Source organism: Trachurus japonicus, chromosome 5, assembly GCF_045865225.1.
Source record: "Trachurus japonicus isolate A0001 chromosome 5, Traja_1.0".
Lineage (NCBI taxonomy): Eukaryota > Metazoa > Chordata > Actinopteri > Carangiformes > Carangidae > Trachurus > Trachurus japonicus.
The window spans coordinates 28,670,236-28,697,019 of record NC_140911.1 but is presented as its reverse complement, the minus strand read 5'-3'; the positions used below and the strand labels follow the sequence as shown (position 1 = coordinate 28,697,019).

The 26,784-nt window shown below is 43.1% G+C and overlaps 2 protein-coding genes across 2 annotated transcripts in view; one reads left to right on the top strand and one right to left on the bottom strand.

Moving 5' to 3' along the window:
• The first annotated feature begins 7,685 nt into the window (after positions 1-7,685).
• On the top strand, positions 7,686-18,551 carry LOC146987819 (somatomedin-B and thrombospondin type-1 domain-containing protein). The gene is made up of 6 exons (XM_085777200.1): positions 7,686-7,923; positions 11,920-12,111; positions 12,944-13,022; positions 13,236-13,418; positions 16,307-16,309; positions 18,416-18,551. Exons 1-6 carry the CDS (start codon positions 7,686-7,688, stop codon positions 18,528-18,530), a joined length of 810 nt encoding a protein of 269 aa, XP_085633326.1. The 3' UTR covers positions 18,531-18,551.
• Positions 18,552-21,779: 3,228 nt separating this feature from the next.
• kcnb1 (potassium voltage-gated channel, Shab-related subfamily, member 1) overlaps positions 21,780-26,784 on the bottom strand; it is a 64,032-nt gene continuing 59,027 nt past the window's right edge. Inside the window, exon 3 of the mRNA XM_085777212.1 lies at positions 21,780-25,427. Within this exon, the coding sequence (XP_085633338.1) occupies positions 23,502-25,427 (1,926 nt within the window). The 3' untranslated portion in view covers positions 21,780-23,501. The remainder of the gene's footprint in view (positions 25,428-26,784) is intronic.

Sequence of the window (26,784 nt, the reverse complement as noted above, 5' to 3'; positions counted from 1 at the left end):
CTATGCTAACGCAGCTGGCAATGTTAGCTTGTGCTAAAGATAATAGTGTGTGTTTTCCCCTGCACCACGCTAACCGGGAACTGTATTTGTGTTAGTACTGTACACATTAGCTCCATTAGCTAACGTTACTGTTGGTCATGAATGTTATGATGAATACAGTCAAGAGTAACATTAATGTACTGGTGCAGCCTACAGTTGTGAAACAGTATGGTAATAGCATTGATTTTGTAAAATTGAAGATTTTTAAATGGTTAAAATATTTACTCAATAGTTAAAGAAAAAAATATGTATAATTTGTAATTGATTAATATGCTTAAAAATCACAAGTTATGGTTTAAAAGGCTAATGATTTATGATGTGAAAGGTGTCATGTTCGTGTTCCAAGGATGAGGCCGTGTTGATAGCAAGTAACTTAGTTTAATGTCTCCCGTTCTCAACAACATACATGTGGCTTCATGCAGTCTTGCTCTACTCTCTTATATGGTACGGTAAGCTGACTACTAACCAGTACTGCCGCCTAGCGGTCAAACATGTAATAACATCTAATCATAACATCCCCCCTTTTCTAAGGTAAAATGCATTAACATGAATCATCACATTAGCTGTGTCAGTTATTTCAACCATTTCACATTCAGCATAACTCTGCAACACATAAGCAGTATAAACAGTTTATATCAGATTGCATAACTCATATCTAAGCCAACACTAGACCATTTAGAACACATTCACAACATCAATCAATATACATTTTGTTCAACATCTTTAACATGCATATTGAATTTTCTTTGTTTATAAGTTCAGTCTATCAGGCTTTCTGATTTCTCTTGTGGACCTTCTTAACTCAGGTTCACTTGGAGTAGGTGTGTGAGAGTCAGTGTTACAGTCCGTAGCAGGTGTGGGAGTTACCTGAGATTCACCACAGGTTACACTGAGCTCACCAACAGTCCCTTGAGGAGTCTTTAACAGACTGCGACGATTGCGTCTGAGGATTTGTCCATCATCAGTTTTCACTGTGTACGATCGTGGAGCAACTTCTTGCAGGACAGTTGCTTTTGTACTCCATCCATCAGCATCCTCAATCCTGACTGCGTCGTTGGTAGACAGTGGAGGGAGATGCTTGGTTGTTCTGTCATAGAATGACTTTTGCATCATTTTTTGTTGTCGTAGCTTATGTTCAATCTTTGAGTGATTCTTTTGCTTGAATTTGTCGTTTTGATGACTTGGCAACGTTGTTCGTAGCTTCCTCTTCATCAGCAGTTCAGCTGGTGACAGGCCGCACTGAAGAGGTGATGCTCTGTAGCTCAATAAAGCCAGATAGGGATCCGAGTCACTATCAGCAGCTTTCTTTAGGAGTTGCTTGAGAATGTGAACTCCTTTTTCAGCTTGCCCGTTTGACTGTGCATAGTGTGGGCTTGACGTCACATGCTTGAAATCATATTGCTCTGCAAACTTCTGCCATTCTTTGCTGCTGAAGCAGGGGCCATTGTCGCTCACCACAATGTGTGGGATGCCATGCCTGGCGAAGATAGATTTAGCATGTGTTATGACACAAGTTGACGTTGAGCTTGCTAGTAGCGCCATCTCAGGGAAGTTTGAGTAGTAATCCATTACCACTAAATAGTCTTTACCTCTGAGATGAAACAAGTCCATTCCTACTTTGTGCCATGGTGCTGTTGGCATCTCAGCTACCACCATAGGCTCTTTGCTCTGCTTGTTCCTGTGTTTCTGGCATGTTTCACATTTACTTATAAGTGTTTCAATGTCTTTGTTCAGTCCGGGCCAGAAAACCGTGTCTCTCGCCCTCCTTTTGCACTTTTCGATGCCAAGATGGCCTTCATGTATCCTGTGCAACATGTCCATTCTCAAAGCCCGTGGAATAACAATCCTGCCCTTTTTCAACAGCAGACCATCCACAGTACTAAGCTCACCTCTGACATGGTAAAATTGTGGACATGAACCAGCTGGCCATCCCTCATCCATGTTCTTCATGACATGCTGTAGCTCAGCATCCGTTGCTGTAGCCTCCGCTATTTGTCTTGACTTTGTATCCGACACAGGCAGTGTAGCCGACACCATGTTCACGTGACACTGTATGTCCTCGTCTGTTGCACTCACACTGTCGCCTGTAGTTGCTCTGGATAGGGCATCAGCAAGGACTAGGTGTTTACCTGGAGTATATATCAGTTGATACACTCTTTCCACAAGCCCCAGTTCTTCACAGGCTCTGTCACCAAGAAGTGATTCCCGTCCCTCATTCACAACAAAGAAGGATAGGTGGTGCACTTTTCCTTTAACTGTGACACTCAACCTGCATGTGCCCAAACATTTGATTGGCCGCCCATTGTAGTCTTTCAGTCCAGATTCTTTGCTTTTTATTTGTGGCTTATTTTTCATTGCCTTCACATCACACATGCTTATGAGATTTGCTTTTGCACCAGTGTCCAATCTCATGGTGACTACAGTCCCATTTATCATTAGAGGAGCTATCCACTTATCTTCTGTAGTGACATCATTTACATTGTCTGGCTTATTTATTTGTTCACTTTCACAATTCACCATTCCAACAAAGAACGTGTCACTTAGATCAGGCTCGTCTATTAAGTTTACAGTTTTTTCTTTCTTCCACTCTTTCCGTTTGGAGAAGCATTGTTTAGCAAAATGATTCTTGCCTTGGCAAGTGGAGCATTGCTTACCAAACGCTGGACACTGTCTAGGCTTGTGCTGTGAGCCGCAGCGCTTGCAGTTTATCATCACGTCCTCCTGCTGTGCAGGCCGGGTCTGTGTGCGCCGTCTCCGCTGATACGACACTGCTCCAACCGCTGCCACGCTGTCGCTCTGCGCCGAGGCGACTGCAGACATCTCGCTGAACGTCCTCACGTGCCTTTGGGACAGCTCACTGGCGTCAGCTCCATCTCCCGTAGTAGCCTCTCTCTGACCTTTTTATCCTCCACGCCGTAGACGATCTGGTCCCGGACCATGGAGTCCGTCAGCATTGCGAAGTTGCAGGACTGCGCCTTTAGCCGCAAGTCCGTCAGGAAGCTATCGAAGGGCTCATGCTGCCGCTGTGTACGAGACTGAAACACGTACCTCTCGTACGTCTCGTTCTTCTTCGGAGAACAGTGAGTATCAAACTTGCTTAGCACTACATCCAACTTTTCATTATCTTCAGGACTGTCAAACACGAACGTGTTAAATACTTCTATGGCCTGTGGCCCTGCTATCGTTAGCAGCAGCGCTACCTTTCTTGCCTCCGGCTTAGCCTCGAGTCCCATAGCTGCAACATAAAGGTGAAACCGCTGTTTGAAGGTGCGCCAGTTCTCGTCGACATTCCCCGTCAGTTTCAAACTTTCCGGTGGTTTTAAATCCATGTCGTTCATTCGAGTTTACTCCTGGTACCATGTCATGTTCGTGTTCCAAGGATGAGGCCGTGTTGATAGCAAGTAACTTAGTTTAATGTCTCCCGTTCTCAACAACATACATGTGGCTTCATGCAGTCTTGCTCTACTCTCTTATATGGTACGGTAAGCTGACTACTAACCAGTACTGCCGCCTAGCGGTCAAACATGTAATAACATCTAATCATAACAAAAGGTAAAACCGGGATTAAGTATTCCATGATGAGAAAAACTGTACCGTTCAAAGTTATTAATTTTCTCACTTTGTTTTACAGTGATGCATTTATGTGATGAAGTTGATGATACAATATATAATTATGTTTCTACACAGGTGAGGTTTTTGAGATGCCATGAAAATGGTACCTGACAAGGGAGATGGCACACCACCCATGACCCTGATCTCTGCCTTGACCCAAGGAGCTGGATCAAGATCAAGATCACCTTTTATGGAGGAGCCCATCCATTCTCCATTACTGAGTGTCACAGAGTGAGTGTAATTACCCTCTACTTACTGGGTAACTCTAAGACAAGTACAGTGTAGGTGCATGACAGCTACTGTGTAGGTGCAGCCTAAGGAGAGAGTAACAGCCATTACTTATACAGCCCGTTACCCTCTAGTTACTGGGTAACTCTAAGACAAGTACAGTGTAGGTGCATGACAGATACTGTGTAGGTGCAGACTAAGGAGGGAGTAACAGCCATTACTTTATAATACAGCCCGTTACCCTCTACTTACTGGGTAACTCTAAGACAAGTACAGTGTAGGTGCAGACTAAGGAGGGAGTAACAGCCATTACTTTATAATACAGCCCGTTACCCTCTACTTACTGGGTAACTCTAAGACAAGTACAGTGTAGGTGCAGACTAAGGAGGGGTAACAGTGCTCACTTACAGTACTTACTGTACTTAAAGTTTATGAATGATCATGGATGTGGATGTGTCATGTGTTTTCTGGTTAATAAATAATAAAAACATTTTCTAACTCTCCGAATGACTCATTATTGTGGATGTATTACTGTATAGTTTGTGTTTTGCCCTTGGATGACAGAAATAGACTTTCATAGATGTGCATTTTAGAGAGGTAAGTTTACTACCAGCCAGCCTGTTACTGTATTGGAAAATGTCCACACTCTATACCCATTTCTCACCTATTCCAAACCATACAATTAAATAATGAATAATAAATCTCTGAAATAGAGGTGAAATGTCGCTGCTGACACTTTTGGAAAACATGGATTGCAACTGTGCTCATATTGTACAGTAGACTATTTAATTTCTAATGTACCTGGCAGGAGTTACACTGTAAGTCCGGGCAAAGTAGGACGTAATTGTACGGGAGTTACGCTCTCAGACACAACCTAGTTATACTGTAAAATGCGGGGTAATTAGTGGCGGAGTGAGCGAGAGTTACTGTGTAAAGTATGACAGGAGTTACGTGCCAAGACGCAGCCTAGTTAAACTGTAAAACAGCGAGAGTTACCCTGTACTTCTGTGGAAGTTGGTGTGAAGCAGGATGTAAATTACGCGCTAAGACGCAGCCTAGTTACACTGTAAATGCACGGGGGAAACAAGGGGAAAGTGAGCTGCAGTTACTCAGTACTTGTGTGAAATAAGCGGCAACCTACGCGGTAGGTACGCTGTAAGTCGCGGGCCGTATTATGTAGTGCTACCCCATAGTGTCAGGGGAGGGGGGGGCGTCGCGCAGGAGTGAAGCCGCCGCTGCTACGCCCAGCACACCGAGGTTGTTTGCTGCTGCTGCTAGTTGCGCGCCCAGCTGGAATATCTTGTCAAAATATTCCAGTGTGTCCTTATCCTGCAGCAGCGGTGGTAGTGGCTTTCTGTGTCCTGACCAGCCGGCTGAGTGCGGGATAATGAGCACAGCCAGAGCGTCTTCGAGCGGGGACACACCGGGGAACACAGTCTCCGTCTCGCCCTGCACACGCGGAGGCGGCTCACCAGCTTCGGGGGCAGTGGGGGGGGGCAGGGGAAGCCCGACACACTCCGCTGCAGTCGTCATGACTTACGGGAAGTTGAGCTTGATAGAAGCGGCGCCAAACACCGTTGAGCCGTCGGAGAGGGAGAGTTCATCCTCCTCGTCTCGTAGCGGCGGCGAGTCTGCAGCAGAGGCTGAGGCGGGTCTGGGCGGCGAAGCTTCATCAGGCGGCGTGGAGGTGGTGTACGCTGGAGCGGCGTCCTCCTCCTGCCGTCGCTGCTCCAGCCCGGCGGTGGCGCGCTTCCTCCCGAGACACCCGAAGCAAAGAAGATGTAGGTCTGCCGGGGCGATGATGCCGTTAGGGCAGGCCGGCAGAGGCGTTGTTCTTGAAGCGGCGACTCCATCCTTGGAGCTAGTGTGACAGTGGGCACTCGCCGACGCTGAAGTAAAAAGGAATGAGGGCAGCTGGCGGTGCATCTGCTTATATAGCCTGCTAAAGGGCGGGAAAGGTAGGCACGCCATACTGGCCGGCTACGTACATGCAAATTTCAGTGGGCCATCGTGCGTACGCGATTGGAGGAGAGATATACCCATAGAGTCCAGTAGAGGGCGAAGCCTGTGTGAGATATAACTTCTCCCTGCTCCCTTCCAACCAATGGAAGAAATGTTGTGATGATATTGTCAAATTGTGAAATTGCCTTGGTTGGAATAAATAAAAAGAAAGAAAGAAAGAAAGAAAGAAAGAAAGAGATAGGCTCCAGCTCACCCGTGACCCTAGTGCAGGATAAGTGGTATAGAAAATGAATGAATGAATGAATGAATGAATGAATGAATGAATGAATGAATGAATAGTAACTCACTTCAATCAAAAAAGAAAACTTTTCAATCAAAGAAAAAAGGGTTCAAGTGCAATTTCTGGGGTCTCAATTTTTTTTTTTTTTCATTCAAACACTTTTTTTATTGAAAAGGTTTTGTTTTTTTGATTGAAGTGAAGTTTGTTTTAATGGAAATTTTTTTGTTTGTTTAAATCAATTTTCTTTTGATTGAATAATAAATAAAAGATGTACCTCCATACCATCTCCAGCATTTTTTGCAGTGTAGAGTAACAATTAATACAGCGTATTTTTATGCTTTATGAGGGAGCAAAGCAATTGCAACATAGAAGGTTACAAGCAGTATGAAGTTACAAGTCTTACAGTTAAGATAAATACAGATCATGTCAAACTTATCTAGACATAATGACCTTTGTGAACAATATTATGTATAGATACAGTACAGCTTTTCTCTGTTATGTTTCCTAATAATGTGAGTACATTTCACCCTGGGGTCCAAATGTACAACAGGTGTACAGGATTGTGTTGTGGGAAGCACTTTAGAAATTATTATTATCTTGAAAAGAAAATCCTCTATTATCTTGATTAGAAGATCAGATAATGTAAGAACAGGAGAGGATGTGAGTGGTGTCTGTGCTGCAGTTGTTATCCTGTTTGTTCTGATTGTCAGAATTCTCATACTTGCACTTTGTGTCTCAGCTCTACCCGTCCCCCTTCTCTCCACCTTCTCTCTCTCTCCACACACACACACACACACACACACACAGTACCCGGCTACTGGGAATCTGAGTTCGAGTGGAGGCCTTCACTGTCCACACTGTTGTTCTTTATGCATGAATAACCTCAGCCATAGGAGTTTCATTAATCCACCCTTTTCACATGTTGAGGCACACATGAGCCGGGAAAGTTGGCCTCTACTTCGGCAACAGATAGAAGGGACTGTGTGAAGGAGGGAATCTGAGCAAACACAGCACTCATTTTCATTTTCTACCCTTTTTTTCCCCAGTGAAGCAGTAGACCTGTAAACGTTCTTTCTTATACACTCAAATGAAGTTTATTATGGTGCAAATGTCCTAAAATAAAAAGGTCTGTAAATGCAGTTTAGTGTGGGTCGATCTGAACCTTCACCAGCAGAGCTTCAGTGTATTTGGTGAGATAACAAATGAACTGTAAAATCCCAGTAATCATTTTTTTTTATATTAATATTAATGCCTTTTCATAAATATATGATCTTACACAGTCACGTTAAGTTTAGTTTTGTCCAGCACCAAGCTCCATCCACAGTGGTGAACTGTGCCTTTAAGAGATGCAGGGTTGACACATGGATAACTTCCAACCCACCGGTCACTGTTTGAGCCCCTGACCCAACTGACCACAGATGACAGGAGTTCATTTCTACACTACAAGGACTGAAACAACCTGAAACCCAGTCTGTAGGTAGAATAACCTAGTCCTGCATCTTTGATCTGACTTGTTGAAGTGCATCACTTGTCAGTCAGTCAGTCAGTCAGTCAGCCAGCCGTGATGACAGAGTGGAGCAGCAGCAGCTCTGTCACTTTGGTCGCTTCTCTCGGACTGTGTCTGTTCCTTGTCGGTCGATGCCAGGCGGACTGCAGGGAAGCGGGCCTGTGCTGCTCCGGTCGCGACCCGTCCTGCACCAGTGAAGGTTGGAGATCTGACCGCTCGTATGGCACCTGCTACTGTGACCAGGCCTGTGTCTCCACCCTGGACTGCTGCCATGACTACGAGACAGCCTGTCCAGGTAGGTGTTTTCACTAAACCACCTGAACTTTTGTATATTCAACTCAACTGCTATTCAGACCATTACACCATTCACAATATGCATAAAGGAAGAAATCAGATGTTGAAGCAGATAAGGAAATGTAACTAGAAAATTTCCTCTGGGGAAATTTTGAAAGCCCCATGGGGCTACTGCCGGTTTTGCCATCTCTGTCAACATGGGAATCAAACCCACGATCTTAAGGTCAAGACAGAGCTGATCAGACAGACACATGATCATCTTTCTATAAGCACTGATATGGAGGAGCTGTAATCACATTAGGTTAACTGTGTGTGTGTGTGTGTGTGTGTGTGTGTGTGTGTGTGTGTAATCACATGAAGTTACCTGTGTGTGTGTTAGAGTGTGGGAGAGGAGTGCACGCTTCCGCGTGCATTTGTATGTTACCTGTGTGTTTTGATGTGTGTGTGTGTGTGTCTGTAACTGTAATCACATGAAGCTGGCTCTAGAGTCTGTGTGTGTGTGTGTGTGTGTGTGTGTGTGTGTGTGTGTGTAATCACATGAAGTTACCTGTGTGTGTTAGAGTGTGGGAGAGGAGTGCACGCTTCCGCGTGCATTTGTATGTTACCTGTGTGTTTTGATGTGTGTGTGTGTGTCTGTAACTGTAATCACATGAAGCTGGTTCTAGAGTCTGTGTGTGTGTGTGTGTGTGTGTGTGTGTGTGTGTGTGTGTGTGTGTGTGTGTGTGTGTGACTATGAGCTGCATCCTGTGAAATTTTGAAAGGCCCACGGGGCTACTGCCGGTTTTGCCATCTCTGTCAACATGGGAATCAAACCCACGATCTTAACAGTAAGGTCAAGACAGAGCTGATCAGACAGACACATGATCATCTTTCTATAAGCACTGATATGTAGGAGCTGTAATCACATTAGGTTAACTGTGTGTGTGTGTGTGTGTGTGTAATCACATGAAGTTACCTGTGTGTGTGTTAGAGTGTGGGAGAGGAGTGCACGCTTCCGCGTGCATTTGTATGTTACCTGTGTGTTTTGATGTGTGTGTGTGTGTGTGTGTGTGTGTGTGTGTGTGTGTGTGTGTGTGTGTGTGTCTGTAACTGTAATCACATGAAGCTGGCTCTAGAGTCTCTGTGTGTGTGTGTGTGTGTGTGTGTGTGTGTAATCACATGAAGTTACCTGTGTGTGTTAGAGTGTGGGAGAGGAGTGCACGCTTCCGCGTGCATTTGTATTTTACCTGTGTGTTTTGATGTGTGTGTGTGTGTGTGTCTGTAACTGTAATCACATGAAGCTGGCTCTAGAGTCTGTGTGTGTGTGTGTGTGTGTGTGTGTGTGTGACTATGAGCTGCATCCTGTGTCAGTCTGATTTAGCTGTGTCTGTGTTTATAAACATTTAAACGAGCGCCAGGTGGATTGTTTATGAAGTTAACGAGCTCTGGCCTGAGAATCACAGAGGTTACCACGGCGATAGGGGCCCCCCCAGGCTGAGACAGACAGAAACGTGGAGAAAAAGAGCGATTGCTCTAAGGACTTCCTGAAAAATGTGGTACGATTTGGTGTTTCTACAGTAAATATTTTGGAGACGCTGGCAGTTTTAAAACATCAGTCCGTTCTGCTTCTCTCAGAAAATATTTGTATTGGAGTCAATGAGGAGCAGAGACAGACGTGGCCGCACTCAGAGGCTTATTCTGTAAATTCTGTAAGTCTCTCTGATATTTTGAGCACATGATATGAGAGATAACAAGTTTGTCTTACAAATTCTGAAAAAATTATGTGTGTAGAGTGTAAATTGTGGCCGGGCCGAGTGTGGAAAGAGAAAAAATCTGGAGTTTTTCTGGCATCTCTCCCACTCTAACCGATGATGTCACGCACTCTGACACGAACATTCCGTGCAATACACAACCATTATAATCTCATAATTTCTCCAAAAATGATCATGGTCATTGATCAGGGATTGATCAAAAACTATATGACCTATCAAAACATGGAGTAATACGACAATACACAAGACTTGTGTCTACTGTTTAAAGTTTAAATGGAGTCTCTAGGTGAAAGTATGCCTGAGCAGTAGACGTTTGTTAAACTCCAATGATTGGTCTTTTTTGCTCTTTTTTTCCGCCCGTCCCATTGATTTCAATGCAAAATTTTGCGCAGTTTTTCAAAATTCGTAAACTGTTGAGAAAAGTAATAGCACACTGATCCCGATCAAGACACACGTTTTGATATATAGTTTGGCCTGCAACTAGTAGCGAATCGAAAGTCGGCCGGAAGTGGAAAAATAACTAGAAAAAGCATTTCCAAAAATGGAAATGGTGTGAATGCTGAAAGCCATTGCTGAACCATGCTGAATTAGCAGAATAAATTGACAAAGACATGCGGAATGGCATACAAGAAACATGTCCAAGGAAGGAATTGAACCCATAACCTTGCTTTCAGCATTCACACTAATTAGACATAGCCTAGTGTATATACAAATAACATACATAGACTAGAAAAAACATTTCCAAGAATGGAAATGGTGTGAATACTGAAAGCAGCTGAACGCTGTTGCAGAATTAGCAAATAGTGCAAGCAGTGACTGATCACCATACAAATGTTTGACCGAGGTAGGAATCAAACCCACAACCTCATGGTCAGTAGACTTTCACTCTGCCTCTAGGCCACAGTGTACACACAGTTGCAATGACTGTTGTCTGTGGATGAGCTGCACTCTGTCTCACTCTGAAGTTAACGAGCCCAAAGCTGCACCTGTTGGAAACACACTGTGTCAACACCAAGAAAGCTTGAGAGTCAAGCTTGAATGACTTACAATGAAAATTTCTGTGAATTTCAGGCTGAGAGCAGCAGTTTCAACATGAAGCAAGTTATCAGAAGTCAACAGAGGACGACTGGGAAAATAGTTCACTATAATTGTTGTTGAGGCAAGATTTGAACCAGCAACCTTCAGGTCTTCCGCCCAGCGAGCTAAGAGCAGAGAGCTCCCTGGCTGCATTTAAAAAATATTTTAAATTATTATCTAAGTCTCTTTGCATTTTTGACCAGAATTTTAGCCAGGAGACAAGTGTGGCTACAAAACTGGAGAAAATAATTTGTCTAGAGTTTAATTTGTGGCCGTGCTGACAGTTTAGCCAGAAAAACTCTAGAATGTTTTTTTGCCTCTCTCCACTCTGGCACCACTCTAGCTCTGCTCGTTAGACGCAACACACACCCATTATAAAGCTGAAAAAAATCAGAAAAAGTTAAATATTTGAAAAAGTATAAAAAGTATGAAAAATTTGAATACATCCGATAAAGTCCCGAAAAAGCTGCACGTTTTGATATATGAATTGTTGAAATAGCACAAAGTATGAAGGACTAGAAGAAGACCGTAAAAAGGCGGAAGAAAATGGCCGAACAGAAGAACAGCATTCACACTAATAAAGGACAACCACAACAACAGCAATAAAGACGACGATACCACAATACAAAGCCACACAACGAAAACAATCAAACAAACAAACAAACAAAACAACAACAAAAAACAAACAAACATGACTTTAGCCCAAACAGAAATATATAGAGACTGGTAATACACAGATTCCAGGATAAAAAGAGAATCATATGTCAACTACATTCAAAGTAACCCTTGGACCACAGCAATAGCTTTAGACCAATTGAGTATGAATGTAAATATGAACTGACAGCCTATGGCTTTATTCATTCTATACATATTTCTTACTTGTTTACTTTTATTTTTTTACATTTTTATACATATACTCTTATATTTTTCCCTGCTAGTCATCAACGCACTTGCACTGTCACTTTATAAACAGCAGCCTGCGGTTTGTGAGATGGTAGGAAGTTTCATCCTAACATTGTCACAACACAAGTCACAGTGATTCAAATTCCAGTTTAATTGGCCACACAAATTTAAGCTTGTGTTGTTCAGGAAATGTTAATGACCACAGCAGAAAGATAAAGTGTTTGTTTATATGTTTTGGTCCGTCTCCTTCCTTCTGTTCCCTGCAGCCGTGTCCTGTGTGGTGAGTGAGTGGACCCAGTGGTCCGGCTGTGCAGAACTGTGCAGGGCCACGGTGCGCAGACGGAGCAGGGTCGTCGTCCAGGAGCCGCTCAACGCCGGGACACCCTGTCCCCACCTGGAGGAGCAGGCTGGCTGCGCAGAGTACTGGTCACAGCAAGGACACTGTCACAACTCACTCGGTCAGACAAATCCATTGTTGTTCCTCAAATCCACATGTTCATACTTTATTCAGTTAGAGACAGAGGTTACTTTAAAGTTCTTTTATGAAGAATTTGATAATGACATAATGTGTATCATTTATAGACACAGCACCACAGGTGAAGTTGTGTCAAGTAGACAAGATGCTAAATGAAGAGCATTCATTTAAATGTAATCACATTTAAATGAATGCTCTTCATTTAGCATCTTGTAACACATGTGGTAGGCTAACATGTGATCACATCTTACCACATGTGTTACCAGGTAGAGCACATGTTTAAAAATGTTACCACATGTGGAAAATGGGTTCACATGGGAATTCACATGTTTCCCTGTTTCCCATGTGCAAATAACATGATTCCCATGTGCAAATTTTTTTTTACACGTGAATCACATGTGAAGTTTGTGTGTTTTTTTGTAAGGACGACACACCAGAAAAATCCTATTTTTGCTAACATCTTCCCAACACATGCAGGTCAGGTCAGGTCATGTAACTTTATTAATACCTATACCTGATTTGTTTTGTATGACATGAACATTTAACAAAGACAGAACAAAGGACACTTAAACAACAAGGGGCAGAGACATGGACAGAAATCAAGCTCACTGATCATGGTTCAAAATAAGAATTTAAATTAAATGTCAGTGGCATATAACTGAAACACGTGCAACATGACACAGGGAGCAGTGATTAAGTTTTTAAAAAATGAATTAGATAAATTAAATTAAATGCTCATTTCATAAACATATGAGACCTATAAGGTAACATATGGGCAACATGTAATGGTCTTATGATGGATGCTCCCTCTGCAGTCCCAGCTCTCATAACCACGGGTGGCTATGGCAACGCCAGGAAGAAAAGAGACATCCCCATCAGTGACGACATTACAGGGTAACATATTCCATACGGTCCAGAGAAATATGAAATGACCCTTTATATCCTCCCACCCCCCACTCTCTCTCTCTCTCTCTCTCTCTCTCTCTCTCCCATATAGCATCATCCCTATATAGCCTACTGTATTCACATGTTTTCTTTGTGTGCACGTGTTTTCTTTCTGTTTTCTTCATGTGCATGTGCAATCCTATGTGTGTGTGTATGAAATAGGTATTGTGTCCAGTTCCAGTTGACCTCTCTGACAAAAGGCTGCCAGCAGAGTGCAGGCCCACACACCCGCTGGATGCAGTACCTGAGGGAGGGGCACCGCGTGTGCGTGGAGTGCCAGCCGCCTGCACTCGCCGCCGGACAGAGACACTGCGCTGGAGACGGAGAGGAAAACTCAGAGGACAGGTATAAACACGGAAAAGAAACAGCAGCCTGCGGTTTGTGAGATGGTAGGAAGTTTCATCCTAACATTGTCACAACACAAGTCACAGTGATTCAAATTCCAGTTTAATTGGCCACACAAATTTAAGCTTGTGTTGTTCAGGAAATGTTAATGACCACAGCAGAAAGATAAAGTGTTTGTTTATAAGCCCAGCTAAGAATTTATTCGGCCGTGAAATGAGCTTGAAGTTCGTTTTGCTTATATGTGAAGAAAGAAAAGAGCTTCACTCCGTTATTAAAGTGAAGGTGACCTTTCTGTCTCACACTATTCTGTAATTACCAATTAACAGTATCGCAAGAGTATATTAAAAAGTAATTACATATGGTATTACTCATATGTGACACAGATCACTCTTGTCAGTCATGCTCCTTTGGACAGGACACAACCTCTATTTTTGGCACCTGTGAGGAAGATTTAGAGAAAAGTGAGTAAACGTGTGAAGGTGCTAATACCAGGGTGTCAAACATGAGGCCTGCAGGCTAAAACCGGCCCGGCAGAGGGTCCAATCCGGCCCCCAGGATGAATTTGCCAAGTGTCAAAATTACATAGAAGACAAGAGGCATAATATTGTTGAAAATTGCACATATTTTTTAAACAAGAAATTTTAGCATTGTTCATAATATGTTTTGTAAAAGGATCGTTAATTAACTGTAAACATAAAAACAAAGGGGGAAAAACCAAAGTTATTTTTAGGTTATCATGCTATTATTCTACTGGTCTGGCCCACTTGAGATCAAATTACGTTGTATGTGGCCCCTGAACTATACAATGAGTTTGACACCCCTGCCCTGTGCCAATGAAATGGTTCCTTCTCTGTTACCTGCTGAGGAGTATAACCTACTTTAATAGTCCATGAGCCAAGACCCCAAAATTGGCCTCCCGCAATCGAACGGGTGGGCAATTTCTAGTTTGTTTTTTTGACTTGGTAGACATCTCTAGTGAACAGTTTGGCATGATAACCATTGCAAACAGGTAGCTTAGTGGTGGTTATCATGTGTTGAATAGGTGGACCGGTAGAGTGGAAACTTGAAAACTGTGTATAGCGCTTGTTCGGTATTATGCTGTTTGTTGACCACTCAGTGCCTAAATCACTTCAAGGATGTTTTTCCCTTTTATCAAGACCCTACTGTAATAATAATAGACTCACCTCAGGAATATGTGAATGAAAATGTGATAAAAATTAGAACATACACATGAAATAGCCAACGTTTTTAGAGTGTTTTACTTTTCATGCAATAACAAGAACAAACAAATATTTTTTTACACAATTAAAATCAACTAAAGAGCTTGCTCCTTCTGTCACAAATAATGTGGAGCATACTGCCAGTACAGTATTTCAAGTGTCCCTCTGTCAATGACCTACGCCTGGCCAACAGCCTGAACGAGTTCTACTGCTGCTTTGAAAGACAATGGGACAGACATGATATCCCCCACACCTCCGACCACCAGCCATCGATCAGCAACAGCTCCTCCACACCTGGATCACCTACACAGCCACACACCCAAGTGCCACCCTCCCCCACACCTCTCACACCTCTCTCCATCATAGAAATCAAATCAAATCAAAGAAGGAGAGGTGAAGAGACTGTTTAAACGGCTGAACCCGTGCAAAGCTGCAGGCCCAAACTCTAGCCGTTTTCCTACTAACATCAGCGGGTCGACGCAGGTTTTTTAAATGCGGGTCGACCCGCTAACAATCGGCATTTGGCTCCTTTCCCATTGACCAAAATGAGCCGGGTCTGTCTGTCTAACCCCCGCATAAACCAGTCGCCCCGCTTTCATTCGCAGTGTGAGAAACACCGTGTCATGCCCCAGCCGCCCGCCATGGAGGACAGCGAGTCTGCTGCGGCCGCCTTATGATGGACGTCCGCGGCACAACATGTCAGTTAAACAGACTGTCGCATCTTTTTTTTCAATCTTTTTTGGTCAATGTTCTTTGATCTTCAAATCCCAGTCTTGAATGCAAGCAGAGCTTTGTTTTGGTAGCCTACGTGAGACGTGACTGGTGCGATGATGTGGCATCACGTAACGCCCAATGTCATCACATAAATTAGCGGGTTGAGCCGGGTCTGGTGTTCTCACTGCAAGCCGATCAGAGCCAAGCTGATTGAAGGCGATTTTAACCTGCGTCGCTTGCCGAGTCATTTGACGCGGGTCGACGGGGGGGCATACATCGGCTCATTTCCCCGACTACCCATTCTACAGTGTTAAGGTTAGGTTTAGGGTAAGGTTGAGGGTTAGGGCTACTTAAGTCGGAGAAATGGGAGGTCGGACTAATGGACGCAAAAATAAAGAAATGTATGGTCGGAGAAATGGGTAGTCGGACAGACGTCCCGGGTTGACGCGGGTCGGTGCGTTTGTGGGTTTAAACTGGTTTTTTGGCCAGTGGGAAAGGGGTATAAGTCTCCCCCTCCACCCTGAAGCACTGAGCCAATCAGCTCACTCCGGTGTTCACACACATTTTTAACACCTCACTGGAGAACTGTCATGTGCCAGCTTGCTTCAAGGCCTCAGCCATTGTTCCAGTTCCCAAAAAGACAAGGATCACAGGCCTTAATGACTACAGACCCGTTGCTCTGACTTCTGTGGTCATGAAGACTTTTGAGTGCCTCGTCTTGACCCACCTTAAAGACATTACAGCTCACCTACAAGCTAACAGATCTGTAGATGACGCTGTAAACATGGCCCTCCACTAGCACCTGGACTTCCCAGGATCCTACGCCAGGATACAGTTTGTGGACTTCAGCTCTGCCTTCAATACGATCATCCCAGCTCTGCTCCGTGACAAGCTCTCCCAGCTTAATGTGCCTGACTCCATGTGCAGGTGGATTACGGATTTCCTGACTGACAGACGGTAGTTCGTGAGGCTGGGGAAGCATGTCTCTGACACCCGGACCATCAGCACTGGATCCCCCCAAGGCTGCGTCCTTTCTCCTCTGCTGTTCTCCCTGTACACCAACAGCTGCACATCTGGACACCAGTCTGTCAAGCTCCTGAAATTTGCTGACACCACCCTCATTGGCCTCATCTCTGATGGGGACGAGTCGGCCTACAGGAGCGAGACGGACCCTCTGGTGTCATGGTGCAGCATGAACAACCTAGAGCTGAACGCTCTGAAGACAGTGGAGATGATAGTGGACTTCAGAAAGGACCCACCTGCCCTCCCCCCTGTCATCCTCTGTGACTCTACAGCGACCCTGGTTGAGTCCTTCTTCTTCCTGGGCACCACCATCTCCCAGGAGCTCAGATGGGAGCAGAACATCAGCTCCCTCACCAAGAAGCCTCAGCAGAGGATAGGCTATACTTCCTGCTGCAGCTGAAGAAGTTTCACCTCCCTGTGAAGATGCTGGTGAACTTCTACACTGCCACCACTGAATCCATCCTCACATCCTCCATGTCAGTCTGGTGTGCTGCAGCTACAGCCAGAGACAAGGCCAAACTGCAGCGTGTCATTCACTCTGCCCAGAGGGTGATCGGCTGCAGCCTCCCATCTCTTCAAGAGCTGTACATCTTCAGGACCCGGAGACCAGAGCCAGAATGGCTGCTGACCCCTCTCACCCTGGACACAAACTCTTCCAGCCCCACCCCTCTGGCAAAAGGCTCTGGTCCATCCGGACCAGGACCTCACACCACAAGAACAGTTTCTTCCTCTCTGCAGTCAGCCTAATGAACAATGCCCCAGTTCCCCCTAAATAACCCTAAACCTATGGATGTAATATGCTATAATGTTAATGTCATCTTTACTCACTACATCTTAGCCTTCTTAACCTTGGATGTATATATAAACCATTAAAAATTTTCCCTGTATAATGTGATTTCACAAAAGTCCTCTGCTACTTCCTGCTAACAGCAGTATTACGTAAAGCCGATTTTCCCCCTCGCTCCCTCAGGCACCCAGTGGAATTAGCGCCAACTAGTGGTGCAAACAAATATTATCTGCAGGGCCTTTCTGCAACTGCAAAGGCGCTCTAAATCATCAGTAGTGGCACACAAATTATGAAATGTGCAACATCGGAGAATGGCCATAATTGGTGTATATGGCATTTTTATGGTCAAAATAGTGAATGCATGATAAATATTGTTAAGCTACTCTTGTGCGAAGGTTATCATACCAATTAATAATCTGGACATATATAGGAATAATGAAATAGCAACAAGAATTTGCCCACCCTTTCGATTGCGATTGGTGGTCTGGCTCATGGACTATAACTGTGTAAAAGAAATCCCAACTTTTCATGTCTGCATGATGAACATGAAGGAACTGACAACAGCTTGTTAAAATTAATCCCAACAAGCTGTTGGCAGACTGGAAACAAGGTGGGACAGCCACCAGCACCTCTGCAGCTCAGACAGGAACCTGTTACATCTTGTCTAATCTGTGCAAACAATGTGACGAGGCAGATTTTGTTACCTTTGGACAAAGACGGACTTAAGTGTTCGCTACATCGGCTGTGCAAATAATTTACACCCCAAAGCCGCAGCCATCAGTTTCCCCTTACTTAGGTGGCTGCTGGTTGGACCTTCAGATTTATACAGACATGGGAGTGGTAGGCTACATTCTTTCTTCAGCAAGAGGTAGAATAAATGCATTTGTCAAATCGTACATTTATAATTATAATAATTAATTTGCATTATTATAATTCTAGACCATTTACCAGACAAATCAAACATAAAAAGCCATATGACAGAATAATAATTATTTTCTTCTATCTGACGGCATGTGCATGGTTGTATCTCAATTGTGTATTCTGAGAGTTGCCGCGGTTTATAGAGTGTACTGTCAGGTGTCACAGGTCACATTTCCAAGATTTATTTGTCTGATCTATATACCCCATCTTGCAGATCTGATAGGTACTGTAAGGATGAGAAATACCACTAGGTGGCAACATTGTTTATCAGTGGGGTTTAAAGCTAAATCTTGCAAACACTACCCAACATTCCCTCTGCCTCTTTCCTGCAGACATTCTCTCCAATGGCAGGCAGTGGGAAACCCTCGATGCAGGGGTGTGTGGAGACGTGTTGGGAGGCTGGAGGCCTGTTCCTGCCCGACAGCCCACAGTTTCCTCTTCATCTGACCTCCTCCCTCCTCCTGTTAGCCCCCCTCCTGTTCATATTTGCCATCATTACAAACACTGGTAAGAAACTATATCGTCAGTGGTGGTCAGTTTTGCCCAGAGGTGATGACTCCAGGTACTTACAACTGCATGGACATGTAAAAATCGTATTTCTTAGTCAGAATATAATAAATATTCTACACCTTTCTCCACAAAACAAGCTTTAATAACACATGTTCCTGTCTACTTTGGTTTGCAGTTCCAAAACGTAAAAAAAAAAGAAAAAAGAAAAAAAAGAAAGCCATCAATTCCTAATCAAAATGTAAAGTTATCTGATTTATTTCATTTTGAGTCATCAAAGGGAAATGTTGCTTTTCTTAAGAAATAGAAATATCTTGGGACATTGAGACACTTTTTTTTTTTTTAACATGACAAGTACTGGCTCTGTGTGAATCACAACCAGTCACAACGCCAAAGTTACAACATGCACTGAACAATAAAACATTTATACAGAAACAACAGCATAGAAAGTCAACAGGTAAAAATGTTTTTTTGTTGGGTTTTTTTTTTACAAAACAGACAGCCTCGGGACCTACAAACAACATTGTATAAGAGCTGGCTAAGGTCGTTCAAATATCTTTTTTTTTTTCAATTCCCTGGAAACAGTGTACTTTACAAAGACTGATGGCTTAGGCAAGGTTGGGGTCAATTCCACTGAGAGCTTTAAATGTAGAAAAAATATAGTTTATGGGTTTTATATATATATATATATATAATTTGAACTAGGTTTAATTTGTCTCATGCTCTAATACTGGTTCCCTTCATAGTGTCACGTGTTATTTGAGTTTTACTTCATCAAGGCATCTTGAATCGACCCCAACCCTGTAATACAGTGTTCGATTCAGAGAGTGTGGAATTGGGCTACTTGCTAAAGCAGTGGTTCTCACTGGGTTTTTGAAAACTACCACATGTCCCTGAAAGGGTCCTGCGGGATACTGACAGAGATGACAAGGACCTCTTCACAGTTAAATTTAGCATCAGGTCCAACAACCAAATTCTACTTTAGATTTCTGCTGAATGCATTAACTGTACATTTGGGAGTCTTTTAATGGAAAACATTGAGGATCTGTGCTCTTCATCTTGTATTAATGAATGAGAAATAAAACAAGTCACTTGATTGTGTTTTCCCCATTAACAAAATGGTTTAGTCCTTTGATTCATATCAGAATTTCTCCACAGGGATCTCAGTGAAATTAAAAGCTCTTAGTTTGTAAATTTGAATGGCTCCCTTGGAAATCAAGGGGGAGTAAAGTGCCCAATAAAATAAAAACAAAGATGACTTGAAAAAATAGATGAGTTTTTTTTTCTTTCATTTTTGTATTATGGTGGTAACATGTCACAGTATCACAGTCTAGGTATCAAATCACAATGTCATGCTTGGTGTTTCTTTGCACTACCTTGTCTGAAAGACTAAGACTATAGTGTCAGGATTCCAATACTTGTGTGGTTGCACATTATTTTGTGTAGTATGTGCCCATAATAAATCTCACTTCTCCACAGTAGTGCTTGCTGCCTATTTGTGTACTATTGATTGTCATCATTGTTGTAAAATGGTCCCTGACTACCATAATATAGAAAACCTAAATGATGGGACGTGATGCTTCAGGAGGGGGTTGTGTGATCTGAACGCCCTTCATAAACAATGTTATGCACTCAGAGGGACAACTTTAGGAATTGACACAGATGTAAAGATGTAACTGGTGTTAAAATGCTTGACATACATTGGCCTTGACTTTTAAATATGGAATAAAAGAGTTAAACAGAAATGAACACATGGACCAAATGTTTCCATCTCAAGAAAACAAAGTATGAACAAATTTTGCAGATTTATCAAATTTTCTCTTTTACTTTTTTTAAATTGGGGAAAGTATAAAATTTAGTATTAATGTAAATTTGCAGTCATTCATAACAACTGCTCAGGGGGAGGCTTTTAAAAATCACTTGAGACCATCTGGAAAAGGTTTGACTATCCACAGTTGATTTTCTCATTTGAAAAAGGTCATTGTTTCATTTTAGAACACCTCTTTGCAGACAATACCTAAGTTTATGTTTCAGAAAGAAAATCCTTTTGAGGATGATTGTTTTTATTTTCTGTAAACTCTGCTTCCGATGTTAACTGATACTTTGGTTTATTTTTAAATCAGTAATTTCACTTGAATACAAAAAATTGCTACCACTGTGTGCTTCAAAAAATTAATTTATCGGCAATGCAAATTGTACAACCCTGCTTGATTATTTTGTTTTTTTGCTAAAAAAACAAAACAATGCTGCTCTCACCCATCCCTCCTCAGCTGTAAATGAATCATCACTTCAAAAATTAAATGCATAAAGAAATCTTCAATTTCTCATGATTGGAGTTCTCTTGGTATCGGTCTGTTGCTGATGCATGTTGCAGACAAAATATAGAGAAAACGAAAGGATTCCCCCCAGATGTGCATACATTCATATCGGAAACACTTCATTGTTTTTCATTATGTGGCAGCCACACTGCTCTAATGCCCTGGCTTTGTGGCAGTCATACACACACACACTGTTCCATCTGCCTCTCACAGTCATTGCTATTCCTTTCACACCTCAGCTCGTCTCACCATGGGAGAGCAATATGAAATGGTTCAACTCTGTGATTAAAACAGGAAATGAAATCAGGCTTTGTGATTAGACTCTTAACCACAACAGTAAAAGTTTTTTTTTACGTCAACCACCTTCTGCCGACTTTCTGAACAAATTTCATTCACAGACTGTGTATTAGTGCAACTACTTTGATAACATCCTTTACGGTTGTATCTGTGCCGAGATGTGCCCAGAAACTTTCAGTTCCTCTGTTTTGTTTGAGAATCCATTGAGTTGGCAGTGAAGGCATTACAAAATCTCACAAGGGTTTAGGAGGGGAACTGCATTTGTAACTCTAGGATCTCAATGGACAAATAATGTGTGTGATTTAAATCAAATTCATTATTCGTATCAATACTTTGAAAATAATCATGTTTATAATTCTGTCATTGTTCTGCATTGATGTAAAAATGCATTTCATCCCTTTACACTCAATGCAAAGAACATGGTCATCCCTCTAATACAAGTATAAAGAATCTGTCCGTGTTTCTGTGCTACGTGACACTTATATGTTAGACTATATGAGACTCTTTCTCTCTGCTTTGTGGCAATATAAGAGAATGCCTTGTGGGTTCCTAACAGTCAAAAAACCAAACCTCATTTACAGTATATAATTTATATTGTGTGGAATTATAATTATTTGTGGGATGTTACAAAGATTTAAGACAAACATAACATTGCACAAGGTCCTCAGATAACAATTGTGCATTCACACAGCACTCATGAATGTGCACAGTGAGTAGTGGCTCTGCTAACATGGAACTACTGTGCGTACCTGTCACATTATGGACGCATGCCTCTATGTGTGTGTGTGTGTGTGTGTGTGTGTTGCAATACATGTGACCATATGTTACATATGCGATCAGGTTATCTCACCCCAATTAGCAAACCATTGGTGAGCTATACTGTCAGCCGTTGAGGACAACCACTGTCACCATGGAAACTGAGTGTATCTATGTATCTTAAACATTGTCTTCCATAACTGTATGCAATCTTTAGTGGGTGTGGGTGTGCGCTCATGCATGAGTTTTTATCAGTTCTGGTATGACAACTGATTTACAGTAAAGTTAACCTGCTTGTGTATATTCAGTGCAATAGGGTTTATTTTGACAAATGTTAAAAAAAAGTCAGAGGATTTCTCATGTTTCACTATTTCTTTAGATATGAAGAACAAGCAACTCATGTTGGCCGGTTGGGCACATGCATGCTTCATAAATGTGCGCTTTTTATGCAGCAAACAAGATTATTATGTGTGGCTCTTATGTAAGCCAATATCAAAAAATTCTTGGTCCACCGCTATCATCCTTGAAAATGACATTGAGGTGCTAAGACAATATTCACTGGTGAGGATTTGAGAGACATGATAACATAGGGAATAGCAAAATACTGTTCAAGGAGGAGCGCTCATTATAGTGGATGATGGGCTGAAGCCTGTGATAGCTGCAGCCTCTGTGCCGAGACAATGAACCTTATACAAGATTACTCTTCACATATGATTATGACATAGGAGACTAGCAAATCACATATTTCTATAAGGAACTTTCTCTTAGCTATATAAAAATAAATCAGGTAAGACAATCTCAAGAGTGTGTATACATGAATTATAATTACATCACCCATCAGCATTCACACTCAACGCTCATGCACAGACAGACAGACAGACAGACAGACAGACAGACAGACAGACAGACAGACAGACAGACAGACAGACAGACAGACAGACCCTAACAAATGCAAATGACTAAGGCCAGGTTTAGGAATGGAGGGCACAAGTAAGTATCTTATAGGCTTCTAGGTCCTCTCCTGTATCTCAAAGACTACAAAATGAACTGGAACTCTGTAATGGGACAGTGGGCAGCTGGGATTTGTTTTTTTTCCTATAGAATATAGAGATAACCCCCTGCTGCTAAAACCACATCATTCAATTGGGATACAACAGTTCCAACCACAAAACTGGATTCCTCTGATGGACCTGCTTACATAAGGATCTCTGAATAGACCTGTTGGCTACCAGGGAGTGCTCCTTTGTTTTGTGGGCGTGGAATACCGCTAATAGGAATGAGCTGAAGGAGGGGCAGTGACATTCTCCAATTTAGAAATGTTTTTTTTTTCTCCCAGAGTATTTACCACACATGTTAACCTTATTATGCCACTGGGCTTCTTGCACAATGGCATGCTCAGGTAATTTGTGAAATGTCTTGGTGAGACCCTTGTCTCTCCCTCTTCTTTTGTCTCTGGGTTTATGGAGTGTCTGTAGTCTGGTGTCTCTATCACAAACACTCGGTCCCAGTTTCTTGTTTGTTTTTCTGCTCCACTTGAACCTCAGAGGTTTTTATCCAAAGTGTTTTGACGTCCCCTCTCAACCTTTGGTCTACGTGCCATCTCATGTCCTACGTGATTCTCATGAGCGACCCCACGAATACCTTCAAGCGGGAACAGACAATTCTGGCCCAGCATTTTCTGGGCTGCTTCTAAATGGTTGGTGCCCCTCTGGTAATTGATGTTGATGCTGCGTTTCGGGCTCGACCCCGCCAACAGACGCTCTGAGGGACTCGTGTCGGAGACGTCGCGAAGGTGCTCGTCATCATCTGTATCGGCGTCAATATATTTGCTGATGGAGGAGTCGTGGAAGGTGAAGACAGTTGGGGCCAGGGCAGTGCTATCTGGAGACTTGGGTGGTGTCCTGCTGCTGGCAGTGGTATAGACCGACACTTCAGGACTCAACAGGGAGTGGTCCGACAGGACTGAGTTGTCTGAGAGTGGGGACGGGCCTGACTCTCCATCACTGCGGCAGCCTCCTTTAGGGATAAGGCTTTTCGAGGAGTTGCCAGAAAAGAAGAACCTCCTTGCGTTCTCTGAGCATGAGGGCTTTGTGACAGACATGAGCGTCAACATCGGCTCGCGCTCACCGATGGATTGCTGGCCGGCACTTGTACTGGCATTCTGGGACAAAGCTGTGGCCGGACCGTGAGAGAACCTGTTGCCTTCCTGAAGACCGAGGTCCATCGCTGGACTGTGGGGGAAACGTGGATTCTCCTGGAAGTCTGTGGCACAACTGATGTAGCTGTCGATGCTGGACAAGCTTTTCATGTCTCCCACTCCCTCTCTGGCTCCCAGGACTGGCGGCCTGTGGTCTTGGATGGCCCCCAGCTCTATCTCATCTCTCTGTTTGTTCACTCTGGAACCTCTGTCTTTAGCATTCAGGTTGGGTTGGGACTGTGTCTTTGCCATCTGGTTGTACATCTCCTCTAACTTCTGGACATTCAGCCTCTGGGGGCTGGTAGCCTGGGCCTTGCTAGGTGACCCTAACTCCTGGGCGTTGAAGGAACGATTTGAGCTGGTCTCAGACGCAGCCCTCTTGGGGGTCCATTTCCAGCGATTTGGAGAGAGGTGGTTGTCATGAGGCCTCTCACTCTTCTCTACCACCACATCCATCAGTTCTGCACTGCGAGCAAAGGCCTCTTTCAAGTTCATTGAGACAATGCTACCATTTCGCTTGGCCCTCTCCAGGGCCTCTCTTCGTTTAAGTGCTTTTTCCTGCCTCTTCTGCTCTTTGTAGAATTCTGAGAAGTTATTTACAATAATGGGAATGGGCAGGGCAATCACCAGTACTCCAGCTATGCAACATAACCCACCCACAATCTTTCCCAGTAAAGTCTTTGGGTAGATATCTCCATAACCCACTGTGGTCATAGTAATGGTAGCCCACCAGAAAGAAGCTGGAATGCTTTTAAACTTTGTATCCTCCTCATCTTTCTCAGCGAAAAACACCAGACTGGAGAAGATCATGATGCCCATGGCTAGGAAAAGGATGAGCAGGCCGAGCTCGTTGTAACTCCTCCTCAAGGTAAAGCCCAGAGACTGAAGACCCGTGGAGTGACGCGCCAGCTTCAGGATACGCAGGATACGCATGATCCGGAAAATCTGAACCACGCGGCGGACGTTCTGAAATTGCAACACGCTCTTGTTGGATTCAGTCAGAAAGATGGTGACGTAGTATGGCAGGATGGCCAACAGGTCGATTACGTTCAGAGGACCTTTGAAGAACTTCCACTTGTTGGGCGAAGAGAGGAAGCGAAGCAGATACTCCATGGTGAACCAGGCAATACACACGGCTTCCACGTGGGCAAGTTGCGGGTTGTCTGTGGACTGGCCAAACTCATCCGTGTCCTGCAGCTCTGGAAGGGTGTTCAGAGACAAGGCAATAGTGGAGAGCACGATGAACAGGATGGAGATGATGGCCAGGATCTGAAAGACACATTTAGGTAATATGAATAAAGAGTACTGTACAGGATCAGATAATGACATACAGTACATCGGTTTAGCATCAGATATCAGACATGCACTTAAGCATCCATTTCTTATTCTGATGAGTCAATTACAATATACGTAAATAAATACAAATCCACTGTATTTATAAAGGATTTTGATTACAGTATGGGAGCGCAGACAGTAAGTGAATTCCAATAACCGTGTAGTCTACACAAACCTTCGATAAATGCCAGACTAAGTGTGTGATTGGCTCAGAGCTAATGGATTGGACTGAGTTGGGCCACTTATTTATTAATGACTCATTCATTGGGCTTATCCACATGAATTAGTGCATTTGAGTTGAAAATAATGTTAAGCAGTCAATAAACACAAGCAAAAGTACACAGAATACAGTGTATATAGCTTGAGGAAAAGTTGGGAAGTCATTGGACGTTATCTTTTGGGCACCACACGTATATCTGTAAAAAAAAATTCATGGCAGTCTAACCAATGGTTCTTGAGGTATTCGACTAAACACCCAAAATATCTCGTCCATTGTGGCACTGCAAAGGGTTAGCGTGATCCATCCTCAGAGATGGATCACACTAATAAATCAATCTAATGGATTGCCACAAAAAAGTTTGTACATATATTCAGATCTGAATTACAATACATACACATACCTCATATATGTGTACAATATTTTATGGCAATCAATAAGACAGTTATTGAGCTATTTAAAGCAGAAGTAAGCGATCCGGTGGTTTTGGCTAACTTCCTGTCAGCAGATGGAGTTAGCAGTCCCCCCCCCCTTTATGCCGTTCTCTCTCCTCATTGGATAAAGGTTGTAGGATACAAGGAAAGTTTTCTCCTCGGCTTACAAACACTCTATATAAGTGATTGCCGTCATAATATTTAAGACTTATATTAACACAAACATTCCACTTTTGCCTTAAGTCTGGACCAAAGTGTAAAATACACCAAAGACTTATCAGATTCAGCATAAACAAACTAACTCACTCACATGAAAAACCTCAAGGACAAGTATAGTCAAGTGGAAGCTAGATAAATGAGAAGTTCTGTGATCACGGACAGAGCTCTTGAATGCACTCTTCATCACCTTCCTCTATGCTGAAATTATCTTGTCTCATTATCTCAGATAATCACACAAGCCCTTCTGTTTTCACACAGCGCTGACCCTGTTCAGTATCATCCAATTAGTAACCCAGCAGGTACCAGACATCAATGTAATATCAGAAAGACACGACTGTAATGATTTAAATGTTGGACAAACATTACATTTTTGGTTTGGCATGAAAATTGATGTCAAGGTCTGGAAGGCTAATTGAAATGT